General features: G+C 32.3%; 4 protein-coding genes across 4 annotated transcripts; 3 read left to right on the top strand and 1 right to left on the bottom strand.

The window, feature by feature from the left end:
* Positions 1 to 1,755: 1,755 nt before the first annotated feature.
* Positions 1,756 to 5,419, top strand: LOC130940957 (65-kDa microtubule-associated protein 1-like). The gene is made up of 10 exons (XM_057869263.1): positions 1,756 to 1,899; positions 2,285 to 2,378; positions 2,480 to 2,683; positions 2,963 to 3,214; positions 3,317 to 3,532; positions 3,630 to 3,785; positions 3,871 to 4,182; positions 4,260 to 4,347; positions 4,438 to 4,586; positions 4,926 to 5,419. The coding sequence occupies exons 2-10, from the start codon at positions 2,307 to 2,309 to the stop codon at positions 5,223 to 5,225; spliced, it is 1,749 nt and encodes a 582-aa protein (XP_057725246.1). The 5' UTR covers positions 1,756 to 1,899; positions 2,285 to 2,306; the 3' UTR covers positions 5,226 to 5,419.
* Positions 5,420 to 5,694: 275 nt separating this feature from the next.
* LOC130940959 (protein HOMOLOG OF MAMMALIAN LYST-INTERACTING PROTEIN 5) lies at positions 5,695 to 8,512 on the top strand. Its single transcript, XM_057869264.1, has 6 exons — positions 5,695 to 6,038; positions 6,206 to 6,306; positions 6,563 to 6,672; positions 6,894 to 6,969; positions 7,124 to 7,264; positions 7,403 to 8,512. The coding sequence occupies exons 1-6, from the start codon at positions 5,945 to 5,947 to the stop codon at positions 8,249 to 8,251; spliced, it is 1,371 nt and encodes a 456-aa protein (XP_057725247.1). The 5' UTR covers positions 5,695 to 5,944; the 3' UTR covers positions 8,252 to 8,512.
* A 909-nt stretch (positions 8,513 to 9,421) lies between these two features.
* Positions 9,422 to 12,112, top strand: LOC130941194 (mitochondrial import inner membrane translocase subunit TIM50-like). Its single transcript, XM_057869610.1, has 10 exons — positions 9,422 to 9,605; positions 9,746 to 9,849; positions 9,953 to 9,989; positions 10,117 to 10,178; positions 10,295 to 10,411; positions 10,528 to 10,635; positions 10,912 to 11,013; positions 11,278 to 11,437; positions 11,851 to 11,962; positions 12,076 to 12,112. The coding sequence occupies exons 1-10, from the start codon at positions 9,422 to 9,424 to the stop codon at positions 12,110 to 12,112; spliced, it is 1,023 nt and encodes a 340-aa protein (XP_057725593.1).
* A 4,461-nt stretch (positions 12,113 to 16,573) lies between these two features.
* On the bottom strand, positions 16,574 to 17,050 carry LOC130941191 (mitochondrial import inner membrane translocase subunit TIM17-3-like). The gene has a single exon (XM_057869606.1). It carries the CDS (start codon positions 17,048 to 17,050, stop codon positions 16,574 to 16,576), a length of 477 nt encoding a protein of 158 aa, XP_057725589.1.
* Between the last annotated feature and the right edge of the window lie 3,902 nt (positions 17,051 to 20,952).

Here is a 20,952-nt window from a genome sequence, read left to right as displayed (position 1 = left end):
ATTTTAAATAATATTTAAAAATGAAAATAATGTTTAAGTTATACTATTGCCAATAAAAAAAATAATATGGAGATGATCTTATTCTATCGGAAACTAATTCTATTTAAATTAATTTTTTTGGTGACTACTATTGAAATTAATTTAATTCAAATATAATAAATTCTATATATTATTAATTAAAAAGTAATAATTATTATTTTAATAAATAAGACACCATTCAAAATCTTTACAATGAAGGAAAAAGAAGTATTTAGTAAAGATTGTATTCTTCTAAAGTGAGAAAATAATATTTTAATTATTTTTAAATAGAGTTCATGTAAAATAAAATTATAATTTCAACAATAATAAAATTTTTATTTTTCATTTTATCGATGTTTTATTTTGGTGGGGGCATTTTGGTCATATTATTGTTTATAAAGAATTATAGTATGATTAATTAATAATGTGGGAGAAAGGGAAATGATTGAGGAACACAGATCACACATGGAGGCACTGACAAGCCCTCATGTTATTTCCAGAATACCAAAAAAAAAAAAATCACGTTATTTTCACACTAAATTACTTATTGTTACACTAAATATATATATACAAGCTGAGTTATTTATAGAAAAATATCTGTATAAAAAAACAGTAATTAAAAGTTATTAAATAATTTAATTAATATATTTAATTAAACTACCTTTATTATTTGGAAATATATTTTTAGATGACTAGTATAATTAAGAGTTTTAAGAATGTGTATAATAAGTATAGAATAATAAAAGAGATAAAAAAGACAAAATTATATTGACAATATAGATATATTATTTTAGTATATTAAATTAATATATTTTATGTTCTTGATAAAAAACACCAAAATTTTAATAAAAACTTAATTTTTTTATTTTTTGTTTGAAAGAAAAGAAAAGAAAAGTAGACACTTATAATTCATTCATTCTCATATTTAATTTATACACTAAAATCAATTACAAATATAAATATATATTAAAATATAAAAATATATTAAAAATAACTTAAATAATATATATGGCGAAAATTCAAGTGTAGTCGACTTCACGTGAAGTTAATAGTTGAGAGCAGTTAGATTATTTAACTAGTTTGACTAAATTTTCATTTAACGGCTCTCAAACATCAACTCCACGTAAAATCCACTGCAATTGAGTATCCACCAATATATATATTTATACATAAATATATTCATGATTGATATTAGTAGACAAATAGTATTTTTATAAAAGGGTAAAGTATATTTTTTGTTCATGAAGTTTGACAAAAATTTCAAAAATACCCCTAAATTTTATTTTGTTTCAATTTTATCCCCAAAATTTTTTATTTGCATCAAATATATCCCTGATAGCTAATTTTTCAAAAAATTTAAGACATATTCAACAACAATTTTATAAGAACAACTTCTCATCACAAGCAAATCAAGCATAATTTTTAAGTAATATTGTTAAATTGGTCGTAAATTTTTTGAAAATTTAGCTGTTGAGGATATATTTGATGCAAATTGAAAACTTTTGGGACAAAATTGAAACAAAATAAAATTTAGGGATATTTTTAAAATTTTTGCCAAACTTAAGGGACAAAAAGTATACTTTACCCTTTATAAAATAAAATATAAAAATAGACTCATCTATTGAAAGTGTTAAACTTAAACATAGGATTAGATAATAAAATAGTGGAGTGGGACCAAGTGGTTTGGCTCCATGGCTTGAAGTTCAAGTTGAAGAGTGAGGTCCTGTGTGTTGTGTACTTTGTGGTTAGTGCACTCTTAAACTCACTCACTCACTCACTTTCTTTTTCTCTCTTTCTCTTCTTCATTCTTCCCTACTCACTACTCACAGATCTGAAAGCAACAAACTCACTCACTCACTCTAGAGCCTCATACTCAACGGGGTACTCTTGAGATCTGATTCTTCCTCTTGTTTCTTCATTCTCCATTCTTCTTTCATTCTCATTCTGCTTCATCTTTCTTTCTTAGTTTTGGATTATGCTTCTGTAATTTGTTTGCAGATTTTTTCTCTCTAGATGCAACTCTCAACATTTTTTAACTTTCACTTGTCTTAATTGCTCTAATTATTCTGTTAATTACTGCTTTTTAGTTTTTAGTTTTTAGCATATGCATAGACTAGTTAATTTTGCTATATTCTGTCCACAGAATGAAATGTACCATTTTTCTGTGTTTGTTTGTTTGGTATGTTATATGATTTTGATGTTGATATGAAATTATTGTCTAGTTATGAACATTAAGTTGATTCTTGATTCTTCTGTTGTGGTGTAGGCTAGGTTACTCTTGAACTTCAATGGCAGTGACAGAAGCTCATAATCCCCTTGTTGGAGAGAACACCTGTGGTTCCTTGCTAAAGAAGCTGCAGGTAACTTAATTCATGCTTTTTTTTTTGTTTTCATGTGTGTAATCACTGATATGTGTATGTATGTTCAAACAGAATTGTAATGCTGGCTTATCTTGCTGTAGGAAATATGGGATGAGGTTGGAGAGAGCGACGAGCAGCGCGACAAGATGCTGCTTCAGTTAGAGCAGGAATGCTTAGATGTGTACAGGAGAAAGGTTGAGCAGGCTGCAACGTCGAGGGCGCAACTACTTCAAGCCTTGTCTGATGCTAAGCTTGAGCTATCTAGTCTTCTATCGGCTCTTGGCGAAAAGAGCTCTGCCTTAGTTGTTAGTAACACACACATGAGCTCTAGATTTAACTTTAGGTCACTACTCACTCGTGTGAAGATGATAGTTGAGAACTGTTAGATATTAATTCAGTCATATATGTCAAAGTATCTTTAGGTTTTCACCTATCATTTTTACCTGAAGACAATTTCATCTGAGTGGTTATCTTAACTTTATGATGCATCTGATGAATATTAAGGCTATGTTAGTGTCATTGTATTTGTATTAACTTTAGTGTCATTATATTAATTTACTATGTTGCTATTTGTGCTTTTGCAGCCTGAAAGCACTTCTGGAACTATCAAGGAACAGCTTGCAGCTATTGCACCGATACTCGAACAATTGTGGCAACAAAAAGAAGAAAGAATAAAGGAGTTCTCAGATGTGCAATCACAGATCCAGAAGATATGTGGAGAGATAGCTGGCAATTTGAGTCTCAGCGATAATCCACCTGCAATCGATCAATCTGACCTCTCTCTGAAGAAGCTAGATGAATATCAATCAGAGCTCCAAGAACTTCAAAAGGAAAAGGTGAATCTTCATAGGGAGTATTGCAATTGAGAGTTTAACAGTGTAGTATTCAATAAACAGTGTTGTAGATTGAGAGTTTCATTGCATTGCTTTGTTTGGCAGAGTGAGAGGTTGCACAAGGTTCTTGAATTTGTGAGTACTGTGCATGATCTATGTGCTGTCCTAGGTATGGACTTCTTCAGTACTGTAACCGAGGTACACCCGAGCCTCGATGATTCTACCGGTGTTCAATCCAAAAGCATAAGCAATGACACTCTAGCTAGGCTGGCTAAGACAGTGTTGACACTGAAGGAAGATAAAAAGCAAAGGCTGCAAAAGGTTAAGTTCATATATACATTGTAGACTTGGTTTCTATCTTGCCTAGAATTTTAAACTATCAAATAAATTTTTACCTTAACTGGTGTATCCTTTGCAGCTCCAAGAATTAGCTTCTCAGTTAACTGATCTGTGGAATCTAATGGATACGCATCCGGAGGAAAGGAGACTATTCGACCATGTTACTTGCAATATGTCAGCTTCAGTAGATGAGGTCAATGTTCCCGGGTCCCTTGCACTAGATTTGATTGAGCAGGTACTAAAGATTTTCTAAGTATACAGAGTTTCGGCTCTGAGATTTATGCTGCTCATGGATTATTTTCTCATTCTTTGTTGTAAAGGCCGAAGTGGAAGTCGAGAGGCTTGATCAGCTGAAGGCCAGCAGGATGAAGGAAATTGCTTTCAAGAAGCAAGCAGAACTGGAAGAGATCTTTGCCCGTGCTCATGTCGAAATAGATCCGGAAGCAGCCCGGGAGAAGATTATGGAAATGATCGATTCTGGTAATGTCGAACCGGCTGAATTACTTGCTGACATGGATAATCAGATAGCAAAAGCTAAAGAAGAAGCTTTAAGCCGAAGAGATATATTAGACAAGGTTGAGAAATGGATGTCAGCATGTGAAGAAGAGAGTTGGCTTGAAGATTATAATCGGGTACTTATCCTAACAATCTCCCTTATGCTTTGATCCATCTTATGTTCTTAACTTGTTATATATACTTTGTGAAACAGGATGAAAACAGGTACAATGCAAGCAGAGGTGCCCACTTGAACCTCAAACGTGCAGAGAAAGCTCGCATACTTGTCAACAAAATTCCGGGTACATATCGAATGAGATAACTTCCTTTGTAAGTAAACAACATGGTGGCACATTAATGGAGTAATTTTGTTTCTTTTGGTATAAATGCAGCCTTGGTTGATACTTTGGTTGCCAAAACTCGAGCATGGGAAGAAGATCATGACATGTCATTCGCATACGACGGCGTTCCTCTTCTCGCCATGCTAGACGAATACGCCATGCTTAGGCACGAGAGAGAAGAGGAGAGGCGAAGGATGCGGGTAAGATGTCTTTATGTAAAGCTGATCGTTGAAAATCGTTCCAGTAGTTTGACAAGTCTGACTAAATTGCTTAACATAATATATGTCAACATTACCATGGTACAAAGAGTTTAAGAAAGAAACGAAAAATTATTTAAAAAAGTATTATTTTTATTATTTATATTTTTTATCTGTAATTACAAGGTTCTTATCAATATATAGATCAAGAATACCTTTGTTATGGAATAATATCCTAATAAATTACATTGATTTTTTTTCTAATACTCTTTGATATTTTTCTGATTTTGTTCTCTAATTATAATATTCTAATACATAGCTCATGGAGTTTGTTATGTGCAGGACCAGAAGAAGTACCATGAGCAGCAAAGCACAGAACAAGATTCTGTATTTGGATCAAGACCTAGCCCTGCTCGGCCGGTGAGTGCCAAGAAGGGAGGTCCTCGAGCTAATGGCGGAGCCAACGGGACTCCTAACCGAAGGCTATCACTCAATACTCATCAAAATGGAAGCCGGTCGACATCAAAAGACTCGAAAAGAGATAATCATAGACTATCTGCACCTGTGAATTATGTGGCCATATCAAAAGAAGATGGTGCTTCTCTGGTCTCTGGAACTGAACCCATCCCTGCATCTCCCTAGTGAATGAGAGGGTCTTTGTTTTTCAAACCCAACAATTTCATCTTTGTAGCATTCTCATATTACTAGTTGCTGCTGTCTTTAGGATATAAATATATATATATAATATAATGTGAGTGACCATATAATTTGGAGAGGGAACTTTTCTTAGATGTGCATGTTATGTTTGATATTTGGAGATTTTATCAATACATGTTGGTTTATCCACTGAAGCCGTTTTATCTCAATTTTTTTTTACCAAAGATAAAATATTTTACGGTTTTCAGGTAAACAATGATTTTCTTAAATAATGTAAATAATAAATTTTAAAATTAGTCCAATAAAATAAAAACACACATAAAAGTTTTGATTTTGGGTGGGCACTTTAAATCCCAAATTTGCTGCCAAATCTTTTTCATCTGAAAACGAGGATGCTTTGGCTCAATTGGTGGATGGTAAAATTGGTAAGCAATAGAGTAGCCAGATTGAACTCATGAACTGTGTGCCTGAGTTATTGTATACCCATGTGATTGAATCTCCATGTTCATTCTGGTTGTAGCTTGGGCGGGTTCGACCCGACCCGGGTCAGTTTGTTTGGCCATGGGCCACGAAAAAAAATTATATATAGAATAAAACGGCGACGTATCATTGTAGAAAGATCATATTCGAATTCATCTTCGCTAGCTTCAAGGATCTGAGTCTCTCTCTGTCGCTCCTTCTCTCTCTTTGAAGCTCTCACAACGATGTCGAACGAGAACGAACCGGCGAAGCTGCTATTACCGTACCTTCAACGCGCCGATGAGCTGCAAAAGCATGAACCTCTCGTGGCTTATTACTGTAATCATCTCTTTCTTACTTGATTTTTCTCTTTTCAATTTTTTTTCCTTTTCATAGATTGTTAGATCGATTCCTATTTTTGATTGTTGATTCGCCTGCTCGATCGATTTTTGTTCACTGATCTGAATTGGATAGGATTAAAATTTGATGCTATTACTAATTTTTAGGTCGATTATATGCGATGGAGCGAGGATTAAAGATTCCGCAAAGTGAACGCACCAAGACCACCAATGCTCTGCTTGTTTCGCTCATGAAGCAGCTCGAGAAGGTGTTTAATCTAACTCAGTAATCATAATAATTCTGTTTTCGGCTTAATTTCATTTAGTCCTAATCTTAATCACAATTAGCTATTGGAATTGCAATTGAATTTGTGTTTTGATTGATCTTGTAGATCAACTACTCTGCTTGTTATTGTTTATGTTAGGATTGGTGGTATTTTTGGTTGGTTTTGTTTGTATTTTTCGTACTCAACTGTTGTAATTTCATGTTGGTTCATCTTTGATCCTCGATTTTCTTTCTTACAGGATAAGAAGTCAATCCAGATTGGACCAGAGGATAATCTATATATTGAGGGATTTGCCTTGAATGTATTTGGAAAAGCAGACAAGCAAGATCGTGCTGGAAGAGCAGACTTGTATGTTACTCGCTTTTTTCGACCATGTGCTTATAACTCCATAATTTCTTAGGCATGAACTGATTTTGTCTTTTGGGTTTTGGCTTATCTGTTGCTTCTGTCTGTTATATTTCCCTTGCACTCCAAGTATGATTGCTCATATTTCTTTTTGGCAGCTTCAATTTGAACTTTAAAGTTTCATCTTTGACCAGTTTTTAACATAAGTTCTATGACTTGGGCAGGAATACAGCAAAAACATTTTATGCTGCTAGCATCTTTTTCGAGATTCTTAATCAATTTGGAGCACTTCAACCTGATGTGCGTATCTGGTTAATCTATTCAACTTTCCTTTTATGCATCGCTTGTTGCATTTTGCAGATTCTCGCGAACTGTTGTTTATGTTGGAAGTAATTTGCAACTGAAAAATTACTTCTCATTGTTGGTTTAATGCTTTTCTGAATTTCTTTTACAGCTGGAACAGAAACAGAAATATGCTGCCTGGAAAGCAGCAGATATAAGAAAGGCTGTGAAAGAAGGAAGGAAGCCCACAGCTGGCCCACCGGCTGGTGATGATGACCTTTCATTTTTACCGAGTACTCCTAATACTACACATGTATGGTTCTAAACTCAACTTGGTTTAGTCAGAGTTTGATCAATAAGTAAATATGTGTAATAGACCAATACTAAAAAAGAAGTGTTAATAGAATAATAAATGTGAAGAATTGATTTTCAGCTATCTTTACTTTTGCAGAATGTTGGCACCAATGAAACTACTGCAAGTCCTGGACCAGAATCCGATCCATCACCTAGTTATCATAACCCTGTTGACTACCATAATCTCCCAAGCTCTCATTCTGCACCTCAATTCCATGATACTGCTAATGACCAGCATTTGCCAAACATTCCACCATCTATGCAGTTTCATGATAGAGTAAACAATAATAAGCATTCTTCCAGTGTTTCTCCATCTTCTCAACCTTACACACCTTTCTATCCTTCTCAAGATTACCATCCTCCTCCTCCTTCCCAAGATTATCATTCTCCTCCACCCTCACAAGATTACCATCCTCCTCCTCCTCCCCAAGATTATCATCCTCCACCACCTGCCCAAGATTACCATTCTCCCTCACTTGCTAGATCAGATAGCTCTTATTCCGAGCCTTACAACCATCAACAGTACTCACCAGAACACTCACAGCATTTAGGCTCAAACTACCCTTCTCAAGAACCTCCATCTTCGCACTCGTATCCACACTTTCAATCGTACCCAAGTTTTACAGAAAGCAGCCTACCATCAGTCCCTTCGAACTATACTTATATTCAAGGGCCTGATCCTTCATACTCTTCACAGTCTGCTCCTCTTACCACAAGTCATTCACCAATTGCTCAGCATAGTTCTGGGAACAAAAACGGAAATATATCAAACACTCAGACATATCAGTATGACAGTAACTACCAGCCAGCACCTGAGAAAATAGCAGAGGCGCATAAGGCCGCAAGATTTGCTGTGGGGGCACTTGCATTTGATGATGTCTCAGTTGCAGTAGACTACTTGAAGAAATCACTTGAGTTACTGACAAATCCATCAGCTGGTCAATGAGCTTTCATGTAAATCCTAGTGTGGGTTTCCATTGAATTTCTACCTATTATATGCATGTTCTTGCTTATGTAAATATTGTATATATCATGCTAGCTTGCGGAAATTCAGCAAACATGACTTTAACTAAAATCTTGAAATTTTCCTGGAGTATGCTGTATTTCATTTGTTTATCAACGGATCTGTGTAAGAGACAAATGCGATTGTTTGCTTAATGAATTTCATTTTTTCCCCCTGTTATCTACAACACAAGAACAATGTTTATTCATTTAATTTTTTGCCCCTTTCATTGTCCAAAGAGAAAATTTGCTTGTTCACTTTTCTTTCTTTCTTATTTTTTCCAAAACATCGACTAAGAAAATATGTATCGATGCCACAACTGGTTAAAGCTCAATATGGTTCGACGACCACCAAAGCTTGAAAATAATTAACATAAAGATTAGTAGATAATGTTCAGAGTTGATGTTCTATGAAGATCGCGTTGTTCCTCTAAAAACTGAAAAGGAGTAACGGAATAAAAAATAAAATGTTAAAAAGGAGAAAGAGCTTGCATTTCTGTGAGGCTAAAATGTGGTAATGCACAATGCAATGAAATTAAAAAGTTGGTAGGTTAAACCATTAAAGCCCAAGCCCATTTCTCTGAGACTATGGAAGCCCACTCTGGGATCACTATGTCTTGCTCTTCCCTTTCACTTTATAGCAACTCTTACACAGCTGAGTCTAGTTCAATTGGTAAAACTATATCCCTTTTAATATGTTGCATCTAGATTTAAACTTTGACAAATGCGTCAAATGTTGAATGAGTTATGAAGAGTGTTAAGAGATTAATAATTTTTGTAATTTATAGTCATTAATAATATTTTTAATAGTGTGAAATTTCATGCAATAGTATAAAATTACTCACGCATTATACTCACGCTGATTATATGCTAATAAAGTTGCGGACTTATAGATTTTTCCTATGAGTCATTTAGTGTTGTCTTGCTGTGGGAATTAGGATTAGAGTTATCTAATACATCTGACAAAAAAAAAAAAAAAACACTTTATAGCAACTCTTGCGGAAGGGGTTAGAGTGTTTGCATGCAAATAATAATAATAACCTAATTACTTGTTTAAAAGTTAAAACCCTTTCCTTCTCTTCACACACTTTCTTGCATATCAATGTTGTCACGAATGCGAGTTCTTCGCTCAAAGCGAGTCGGTGAATTCTTAGTGAGTTTCTGTCGTCATCGCTTTCTCTGCACCAATCTTAATCCTCCTGCAGCCGCCTCCTCACTTCGCATCGGGAGCTTCCTCAAATATGCCGCCGTTTCTGCACTCACCGGATCCACCGCCTTCACTGCTTACGTCTCCTACGGTACGTTTAATTTCTTAATTCTTATTATCGGAATTAGATCGGATCAGAAACTATGTTAAATTAGCTTTAATCTTCACTGAATTAAATAATTGCGATGATCTTGAAAAGGTTCAAGTGAAGTTTATTTTTGTGTTCATTAGCTTACAGTTTAGATGAAATTGAAGAGAAAACAAAATCGATTCGTGAATCTGCCAAGTACACTACTGCTTCTGGTGCTGGCGATAATGAATGTACAACTCTTGGCGTGAGTGCTGCTCACAGCTTCTTTAATCTCACATTCGATTTCATGTTGATTTTGCTTTCAGCCATGCATGCCTTCATTATTTGTTACCCTAATTATTGTGCAGAAATTTCAACACAAGTTATATTCAACTGCAATCTCAGGTTCACATCACTTGTCTCGAATTAATGTTTGTGTGTATATAAAAAATTTAGTCATCAATCAATATTCTTATTTAATTATGCTTTTATTTGCATGCTGATCATATTTCTTTCTAACACAATGTTTCAGTGCCTACTAAAGCAATAGAGCTTTATTTGGAAAAAAGAACGCTAATTGAAGGAATTATTCGAGTATTTTATTTCTTTCTTTCTTTTTATCCTTTTATTTTGGTTTTGACATTTAAAAAAAAAAAACTATATTTTCTACCTTTCATATTAATCTCTGTTATTCATATACTTCTTTTTAGAGTTATACTGAGCCATGGAAAGATAAACTCCTCCCTGACTTGTCTCCTGGTGAAGGAAAACATGTGTATACACTTGTTCTAGATCTTGACGAGACATTAATTTACTATGAGTGGATGGTAATGAATTAGGCTTCAATTGTAAAATATACCATTCTTTGTTTGTGTTAAAATTCAGAAAAAAATGGTGAAGCATCTTTATTTTAAAGGTTTTTCTTTTAATTTTGCATGTAAAGCGATTAGATTGGTGGGTGCCAGTCAAGAGACCTGGAGTTGTTGATTTCTTGGAACATCTATCTCGCCTCTATGAAATTGTGGTGTATACAGATGAGGGAAATCAAGGGGTAATATAATGTTTTCTTTATTTTATTAACCGAGTCAAACATAACAAATTGTTTTTGGTGTGACATAAATTTTTTTCTATATTTTATACAAAAATTAAAAATAATTGAAACACAAAAATAAGAGACAAAACTTCTATATATTTTATTCTTTTATCTCAATATTTTTTTTTTATATTTTTCATTCTTAAACACTTGCCAAATATAATCTCATGAATTGTTATTTTCTTAATATTTTCCTTCAATATTAATGTATTATTGTTTTGTTGATTTGTGCAGCATGTAAAAAAAGTAATAAATAGGCTAGATCCCACTAAAAGATGCATTAGATATACCTTATCAAGGGTAGCTACTAAGTATCGAGATGGAAAACACTTTAGAGTAAGTATTACTTTGTTATTACTTGTTCAATTCTCTCTGGAATTTCCTTGGAAGTTATCAACAATGGAACAGTAAATACAGGGTGCAATTTTGCTTGTATATGAGGTAAAATCAAATAAGAGATCTAGGCCAATAGTATTATTATATATGTCATGTGTGCCTAATCTTGTCATTTATATATTCATTATAAAATGTTTCGTATATTGTATTCTTATATATATTGAGATGTTATTTTCCATTTTCTTTATTTGATTTTCTTTGTAGGATCTTTCAAAACTAAACAGAGATCCAGCTAAAGTTATTTATTTAAGTGGCCACGCTTTGGAAAATTGTCTTCAACCAGAAAATTGCGTTCCTATCAAACCATGCGAAGGATTTGATAAAGATGACACAACTCTCTTAGATTTTATACCATTTCTCAAGTGTAAGCTTTCTATATATGTTAAATCTTAAAAGTTGATAAGTACGTATTAAAAATTAGTCACTAAATTAATTATTATGTATTTATATACATTTATATATATTAATTTACAAATTTTTTAATTAAATAATTAATTATAAAAATAATCAAATTTATTATAATAGAATAATCAAACTTATTTACAGTAGTGTAATAAAAAGTTCTTGAGATTCCAAATACATATTTTTATATGTAATAGTTGATTGTTAGCTGATTTTTATATACACTTAATTAGACTTTAAAATTGTTATATAATGACATATTCCCTTTACCATATCTTAAAAAATAAAGAAGCTATTTTTAAAAAAAAATTCTTTAGTTTCTTTTAAAACTTCTAATAATTTTATGAATTATTAACACACTTTCTGTTTTTGCAGGTGTTGCCCGACAGCGTCCAACTGATATAAGACCAATACTACAATCTTATAGAGGATGTGATATTCCAACAGAATTCATTAAGCGAAATAAGCGATCCAAGGAGGATAAAAGGTAGCATTAATTAGCTTAATTTTTTCCCTCAAAATTCTTAAAGAAAAAAAATACAATTGAAAGATACAAGAAGAACCTGCGTTGTTTGCACTAATTTTTTTCCTTTGTTTCAGTTATTGGAGAAAGGTTGCGCAAATGATTGGTGGATAGTGGTGAAGAACAAAGAAGAACTATATATATATACATGACAATGTAGATTTCAAGAAGGTTTTTATTGAATCGAGTTTTAATTTATATAAGATATCGAATTCATCTTATTATTCTTAATTTCTCTTTTTCAATGCGTAGAAGTCTATCTAAAAGATATTTAAATTTATAGAATTTATCATCAATAGAAATTGGAACTTTTTTTATTATTTGTTAATTGATAAATCGATGAATTTTAAATAAAATAATTTGTTGGAAGATAAAATTGGTAAGTAGGGCTGGAAGGGAGTCAAGCCCGCTGAGCCAATTCGAGGTCGACTCATTAATAGCTCGACAAGTTAAACTCGTGAGCTGGTGAACCAAGTTTGAGTCTAGAATTGAGCTCATAAATTAAATGAGGCGAACTTGAGATTGGATAAACTTAGCTCATTAGCTCGTGAGCTGACTCGATTATATATATATATAATTTTAATTATTTAAAATTTTATATTTAGTTTTTATGTATAATTTTTATATAGGACATAAATAAAAAATTTATAATTTATTGATGGGTTAAGTACGATTTTGGTCTCTAAGGTAGGGGTTGAAAATTTTTTTTGACTCCAACTTTTTTTTGCTACAAAATAGTTCTAAAGGTTTAACTTAGTTTTAAAATCGTCTTTTCACGACGATACCATTCCCCCTTCTTCCTCAAAATCAACCAGAAGCTGAAGCAACACCAATGAAACAACAACAACCTAGAAGTAGAAGAACATCATCGTCGTCATCATCAAAACTCAGAACCCACCACTACCACTCCATCACTATCTACATCACCCCACCCAAAACTCAGAAAATCATCATCGTCGTCATCATCAAAACTCAAACCCAAAACTCAGAAAAACAAGAACTCATAACTCAAAATAACAAGAAAATCATCATCATCATCGTCAAAACTCAGAACCATTAACAAAACTCAGAACTAAAATTCTTCCACTTCCATTAACAAAACTTAGATTCAACTACAATAATCATAAATCTCCAAATTCATTTTCAATTACAAGAACAAAAAATCCATAAATATAATCAACAACAACAACAACAATAGATAATGGAATAGAAGTAAGAACAGAAGCAGAAGCAGAAGCAAAAACAACAAGAAAAATAAAAAGCAGGAGCAGAATCAACAACAATAAAACAACAACAACCAGAATCAACACCAATGGATCTGGTGGTGTCTGGCGAGGAGCATCAACGACCGTCCAACCGCGTGGATATGCTGGCGTTGACATGACCTCACTCTAGCGGCAACAACGGGACATGGCTCGATGGCGACCAACGACGGGATTCGCGATGAGAACGACGGTAGGGCGTGGCTAGACGCAATCTTCCTAAGCGCCTCCGTTCCTCTCTTCTCTTCCTCTCTGCTTCTCTTTCTCTCTCCCTCTGCTCTCTCCGCTCTTACCGTTAGTGTGAGTGAGATCTGGAACCCCTCCCCCCCCTCCCGTTAGTGTGACCGAACGACGAGGAGCAGGATCAGCGGCGGCGAGGAGCAGGAGCGGCGGCGGCGAAAAATAGCAGCAGTGGTCCTTCCCCACCTTCCCTTCCCCCTCTTCCCTAAACCAAACCCCCCCAGCGTAATGTAATACCCTTCCCCTTTCCCCCTTAATTCGTTTCCTTTTTTCTTTTTTTTTAGTTACGGATATTTTCGGAATAAAAATTAAAAATTTGATAAAAAGGACAATTTTAAAATTAAATTAAACCTTTAGAACTATTTTGTAGCAAAAAAAAAATGTTGGAAATGAAAAAAATTTTCAGCCCCTACCTTAGGGACCAAAATCGTACTTAACATTTTATTGATTGATAAACAATATATAAAATTGATCATTTTAAATATTTTTAAAAATATATAAGTTATAATTTATTAATATAAAATTATAGATTATGTTCCTATTATTTGAGACAGTTCGTGAGTTCGAGCCAGCTCATGATTTTGCGATGAGCCGAGTTTAAGTTTAAGAAATAGGCTCAATTGTTAATTAGTCGAGCCGTGAACCAAGCTCAATTTTTGTGAGTCGAGCTTGAGTTTAGTCTAGCTCGGCTTAACTCGGCTTACTTCCGACTTTAGTTGCAAGGGTGATGTGTCAACTCCAAATGATTATAGAGACTAAAAATCCCTTCCTCGAAAAAAAAACCTCTTCTCTTCTCCTCTTCTTTCCCCCTTTCTTCTTTCTCTCTTCTCCTTTCTCTTTGGCCGGTCACCTTCACTACCATCACTGCGGCACCACCATCATCGAACCAATCTCTCTTCTCTGCTTTCTCTTCCTTTCCTATTCCTACGTCGTGCCCTGCTTCTTCCCAAGTCCCCTATTGTTGTTGCCTTCGTCGATTCGAGAATGAGCCTTCGCTGCTGCTTCTGCTTCTCTGCACTGTAACAGTTTCTGCTACGTGTGCTTTTGTCGTTGTTCTTCTGCTCCCCATTCCTCTACACCGTAGCTGACTTGCATTTATTATGTCTTGTTCTACTGTGGTTGTCGTTCTAACTCCACGGAACTGATGCCGCCGTAGTTGCCGATGCCATTGCTGCTGCCGCCATCCCTACATCTTGTTTTCCTTGTCTATGTCACAGTTTTTGAGCTGCCAAATTGCCACTGTCGCCATCTTGTCACTGCTACTGTTGCTCGCTGATGTTGTACCGGAGAAACTGCCGAAGCCACCATTACCAACCTCACAATCTCTGCTAGCTAACTAGTTTGAGGTAGCGGATCTTTAGTGAAAGTAAGTATTATTCTCTCAAACCTTAGGTTATGCGATTATGATGAAATTGGTGAATTTGATTGTATTTGTTGGGTTGATTATTATTGATTATATGATTATCATAATCGTAAGTGAATATGATTGAAATTTATGTTAACTACAAGGGTATAATGAGCTTGGCTATATTATAAGTTAAAATTTTGAAAAAGAGGATGAGGAAGAACTAGAGAAAGAGGAGGACGAGGAAGAGAAACAAAAAGAAAGGATAGGAAGAGGGTTTTTAGTCCCAACAATTATTTGGGGGTGACAGATGACACTGTTACCTAACACGTCAACAGCAATCTTTTGTCATCCAATAATGGATCGATCTATCCATTTTCCTTAATGAATGGGGATTTGATTAAAGTTTAAATATGATTAAAGAATGCGTCGTTTATCGAGTAAAAGGTTAGAGGGCAAAAAGAATATTTACCCTTAATACAATAGTAATAATATCATTGATGTTTGAGAAACATGTGTCTAACAATAATTTTTTAGCATTTTAAAAATAAAAGTCTAACAAATAATTAACCACAACAAAATGAGGAAATAATTAAAAAGCCATAGAAATTAACCAAAAACAAATGACTTTATTAATAAAATATGAAACATCAAATAGAAAACCTCGCGAAGTTGAGGATTATATTTGCAAATTCTCAATAATCTGTCTCTCGAATGAATGTTCAATATAAATACATTATTGCTAATAAAATATTATATGTGTTGTAAAATAAATATCAAATAAAGAAGTATAAATAGAAGACTCTAGCACTATAATTACTATCTCAATATAATAAAGATGATTAATATTGTTATTAATATTATATGTAAAGAGTAATAGAAAAGAGTATTTAAAATACTTATAAAATAAAAGAAGAGAAAGAATTGTAGTAAAAATATAAAGAGAAGAGTATTTGATTACAACATAAAGAGAGAATTGATTTCTTATTACTTGTTTGTATAAAAGTCTCAGCCTTATTCCCCTATTTATATTAGTAAAAAATTTCACTTTACAAATATTGAGAAAGCATGTACCGCATATCCTTTAATATTTGTGCTTCCCAATAAAACTTCAAAAAAAGAATAAATCATGCTGAATAGATGGATATGGACATCCATATTGTAACAATATGCACATAAAAAATTAATTATTAAATCTAATAAAACGGATGTATCGCATGATAATAATTTGTTGATAATGAAAAAGTGATATATACAAGAAACGCTTACATGAAAATAATTATTTATAATAATAATAATAAAAGACGTAAATCTGAAACGTGTGTAATTCGATTTTCTTTCTGTCTTTGCTAAAAGCAAAAAGGAAAAAAAATAGAAAATTTGAATTTCTCTGAATTATAGTTATTTTTAATATGTATCAAATTTATAATTAACTTTCCAAAAAATTATTCACCCTTGAGCTTTATTAAGATAGAGAAAATCAAGATTTTATATAAATTCTTAAATATGAAATCGTAACCAAAAATTAATTAACTTTATAAAATTTTCATAACAAAAATTATTATGCATATTTTTATTTAAGAGATTAAAAAAAAACTATATATTTTTGTAAATTATCCCAATACATATACTAGTTAGAAAAAAAAAAAAAAAGCACTTGCTACTTGCTAATGAGAAACATGAACCACAATACACTGATAATAATATTGAGTATGCCTAAGAAGAACATTATTTTCCACATCGACCGTGGAGGCACTTTTTTTTATCATCCAGTTCAGCTAGGTATCTCCGACTAATGGGGATCGAAAGCTCCATAGCGACGGTTAACCCAGCGGCAAGGGACGCGAAGCCTAGGGTGGCGGCACGGCCACGGTGCATGCAGAGAAGTACGGTGGGGATGGTGGTGGAGGCAATGGGGTTCCAAAGGTCGTCTTTCTGGCGAGCGTAGCCCAAGGCAATGTCAACGGCAGTGCTGAGAGCGAACCACGCCCCAAACTTACCGGCCACGCGCGGCGCGTTCACTCCCATAGCGTGCCACGCGCCTACGAGGCGTGCTCCATTCGGCGAGCGGTATAAGCCTTTAAAAAAGTGGAAGATGGATCCTCCAACCAATGCATATTTGAAGGCGGCGCCGGTTTCTTGGACGTTGGCCTCTAACCACTGTTGCAATGCTTTTTCTGGAGTTTCTGATCCGTAGGAAGCCATTATTGAATTAATTCTAAGGTTTTATTGCACCAATGATTTTGGTAGGGTTAGGTTTTATTGTTGGACTCAAATTTTTAACCCTTTTTAAGCTGTTTTTGTGCCTTGGAGAAGGGTTAACCTAATTAAGTGGAATAATTTGTTAACTCAAATTCGAATTTGACCGACTTGTTTTTGAAATTTGAAGTGATCCAATCCAACCATTATGTAAAATTAATTAATTAATGCCTAGGATTTAGGAATATGTATTTGGTATTTATAAAAAAAAAACTAATTATATTCTTATTAAAAATATTTGATTTTTCAATTATGATATATTTGATTATTTTATTACGATAAATTTAATTATTCTGATAGTTAATCATGTTATGAAAAACTATGCAATCTAAAATATAAATATAAAAAATTAATTATTAAATTAGTAATTAATTAATTATATATTTATGTATAATGTAACTCATTTTTAATTTGTATGTTATACAAATACAAATAACCTATTAATTTTTGTACATAGAAGATTTTTGTAGTTGTCAATTTTGATTTGTTAACAAGATTAGTCTAATAACAGGAAAGTCACTAATGAGCTTATTAATCATGAAAAAAAATTAAATGCTGATTGATATTCAATCAATATAGTGTAATAATAACAAATATAAAATTTGTTAATATAATAAATGCATACAGATAAAAGAAATTCTCATAATATAAAATTGAATTGTTTATTGGAAGAGTTAATTTAAAGTGATATTTGAAATTTGTATTATACATTAAAATTATTTTTGAGATTCTCATTGCATTAATTATATTGTTGATATTGACAAAAATATACCATGTTAATTTTTGACCTATTTTTTATTAACAACGTGATGATGCGGTTTGATGACGTAGACTATTAGTAACACGTGTCACTTCATAATTTAGTTACGTGTTATAATATGATAACGGATTAATCAGTAACATGTGGCATGCTGACATAAATAAGTGTGTTACATGTCACATATTATTTGATAATGTGTCAGGTTATGCCATGTATTACAGTATCATTCATCTTTGTGTTATTAACTATGTCATCATTGTAGATAAATGTACTAAATTAGACTCTAACTTTGCATAAAGTAACTCATTTTAGTCCCTAAAATTGAATGTCATATGCCAAATTAGTGGATAAAGGAACTAATCGGATTTACAAAAGTCAAAGCCTGACCTATTTAATAAATCGAGCTGAGTCGAGTCAAACCTAAAATAAACTGAGTTATAAATCTTCTGTTAGGTAATCGCCTTACTTCCATCCCTAAATTATTATAATTTAAGATTTAAAATTAAAAATTTATGATTTAGAATAAAAAGTTTAAAATAAATAAAATAATTCATAAAATATTTATAAAAAAAATTGGTTACATAACATTACTCTTTAGCATATATATCTTATCCGAAAAGTTAATTTGATGACTGCTCATCTAACATAGTTGTAAGTAATTTAAACATGTTTTTTTTAATAAAAATATTAGTGAATTGTTTTTATAAAAAAATCCACACACAGAGACAGAGAGATATACCAATTGGTAGATGCAACCAAGGCAAATAGTTGAGAGTTTTGTGAGCATAACACGTTAACACTAAACTACTGAACTATAGTTTGTTAAAAATGTCTTTTGCTTTGGAAAACCCGCATACTGACCCTAAGTTGCTACTACCATGTTCAGGCAAATTTTATATATATATAACAAATAAATTGAGAAGTCAAATAACTTTTTGTCCTTGTCTATTTGATTTAGCAAGAGACATATACATAATTCATACTCATGTATTGTGTTAAATTGTCGTTAATTAAGGTTGTGTTTCAGAATAGAAATAATGATTAGTAAAAGGTTTACTTATCATGCGGATGAACAAGGATATTTCGTATATCAATAAAGTCACATTTTTATTTATTACGTTTTATACAATGAAGTAAATAAAAAGAGAATTATAGTTTAAAAATTCAAAAAAAAAATTGTACAATAAACACAATTATTAAAAGTTTCTTAGTTGCATGTGGACGTAATAAACAAAGGTATTGAGTGTAATATTCTTGTTTCTTGGGGTGTACGTCTTAGATATATGCTACATATATACTCTTCTTATTAGTCTCTTATTAATTCATTCTTATACATTTATATAAATATATATATTCATTTTGTTCTTCTAAGCCCCATTTAATATGGCATGCATAATGTTTGTAAATATGATGAAACCAACATCATGCTTTTGGAGAAAGAAGAAGAAGGAGAGGCATCTTCATCATCAGCAACTATTAACATTAGAAGAATGGCTTCTAAGAACACCAATCATGGAGAATGATGATGATGATGATGATAATGGTGAATATACACCTACTACCTTGGAGAAACTCTTGAAAGATGAAAAGGGAAGTGAAGTTATGGGAATGAGTAGAAGCAAGAGTTGCAAGCAGAAGAAAAGGGTTAGTTTTAGATTACCAGAAGTGGCTGATACACTTATTTTATATGATTAATTAGTAATAGAATAAAATTAATCTACACATTAAATAGGAATCTCTCTCTCTATATATATATATGATGTGCTAGAATAATGGATTATAGTTATCAAATTAGTTCATCAACGTAACATTATTATTAATTAAGATCCATCTTCATCATATATGTTAATGTTTGAACACTACTTAAAAAATGGATTTTAGCCACCAACTAAACCGTGGCTAAAGTAAAAAAAAATTCGTGGCGGTGATATATTAACAACGAATAAATATCCGTGACTAACAACGGCGATACAGCTTGTTTTGCATGAACATTATTGGGCCAAAAGTTATACTCATTGATGTAAAACATTTTTTATGTTTGGATCCAATTACATAACGTTATGACACTACATTAGTAAATAAAAATAACTATTTTTTATATCGATCACATAAATAATTATTAAAAAAATAATGAGACTAAACGATTATGTAAGATATTTTATTCTGTTGATATATTAAAATTAAACTTTTATTATAATTATTAGAACAAAACTCTTTTACTTTAAAGGATCACTTTATTATTGTTATTAAAAATATTCAATTAAAGAGTTATCTCATTTTTTTTGAAATTATTTTGTATTTTAAATTTTAAATCCAACTCTAAATCATAATCTTAAATTTTAAACCCTACAAAAATGAGTTAAACTAATTTTATAATAAAAAAGTTGATTAATATTAATTAATTAAAAACTTGACTTTTTTGTACTTATTTATTATTAATTAACTATAGCAATTTAGTTGCCTCATACACTATTGGGTCTTTACTAAGGCATTGGTCCAATACTCACAATAACCTATTTGAATGGTTATTATTGATAATATGAAAAAATAATGGCGATGTTAGATTGAAAAGGAGAAGACATAAAAAGAGTAGATAATTCAAATGTAGTAAATTTTTATATGAAATTGATACTTGAGAGTCGTTAAATAATTTAAATTATTTGACTAAATTTTTATTTAATGATTCTTAATTATCAGTTTTACATATAATTAACTGCACCTGAGTTTCCACCAAAAGAGAATGATAACTAACTAATAATAGCATATCCAACATAAGGTACAAAAGGCAACATATACATTACCTACCATGCATTCATACAACTTTCATAATAAATGTGGACATAGTGTGATAATATATATATAAGATGCTATGAATAATAATAATGAAGAAAGCAAAATTAGCTGAGATACAAGGGGACATAACTCAGAAAGCACAATGATGTGTAGAAACTAGGAAGTAACTACATACACTCACACAAAACAACACATTGACTCCTTTCTAATTAAAGTAACCCTCAAAAAGAAGACAAGAGTAAGGAAAAAGCTTTTGGAGGATAAGCATTCTTTTAAAATACAGTACTATTGGTGA

The sequence above is a fragment of the Arachis stenosperma genome, chromosome 7 (genome assembly GCF_014773155.1).
Source record: "Arachis stenosperma cultivar V10309 chromosome 7, arast.V10309.gnm1.PFL2, whole genome shotgun sequence".
Lineage (NCBI taxonomy): Eukaryota > Viridiplantae > Streptophyta > Magnoliopsida > Fabales > Fabaceae > Arachis > Arachis stenosperma.
Note: the sequence above shows the minus strand (reverse complement) of the source record. Positions and strands in the feature narration are given on the sequence as shown.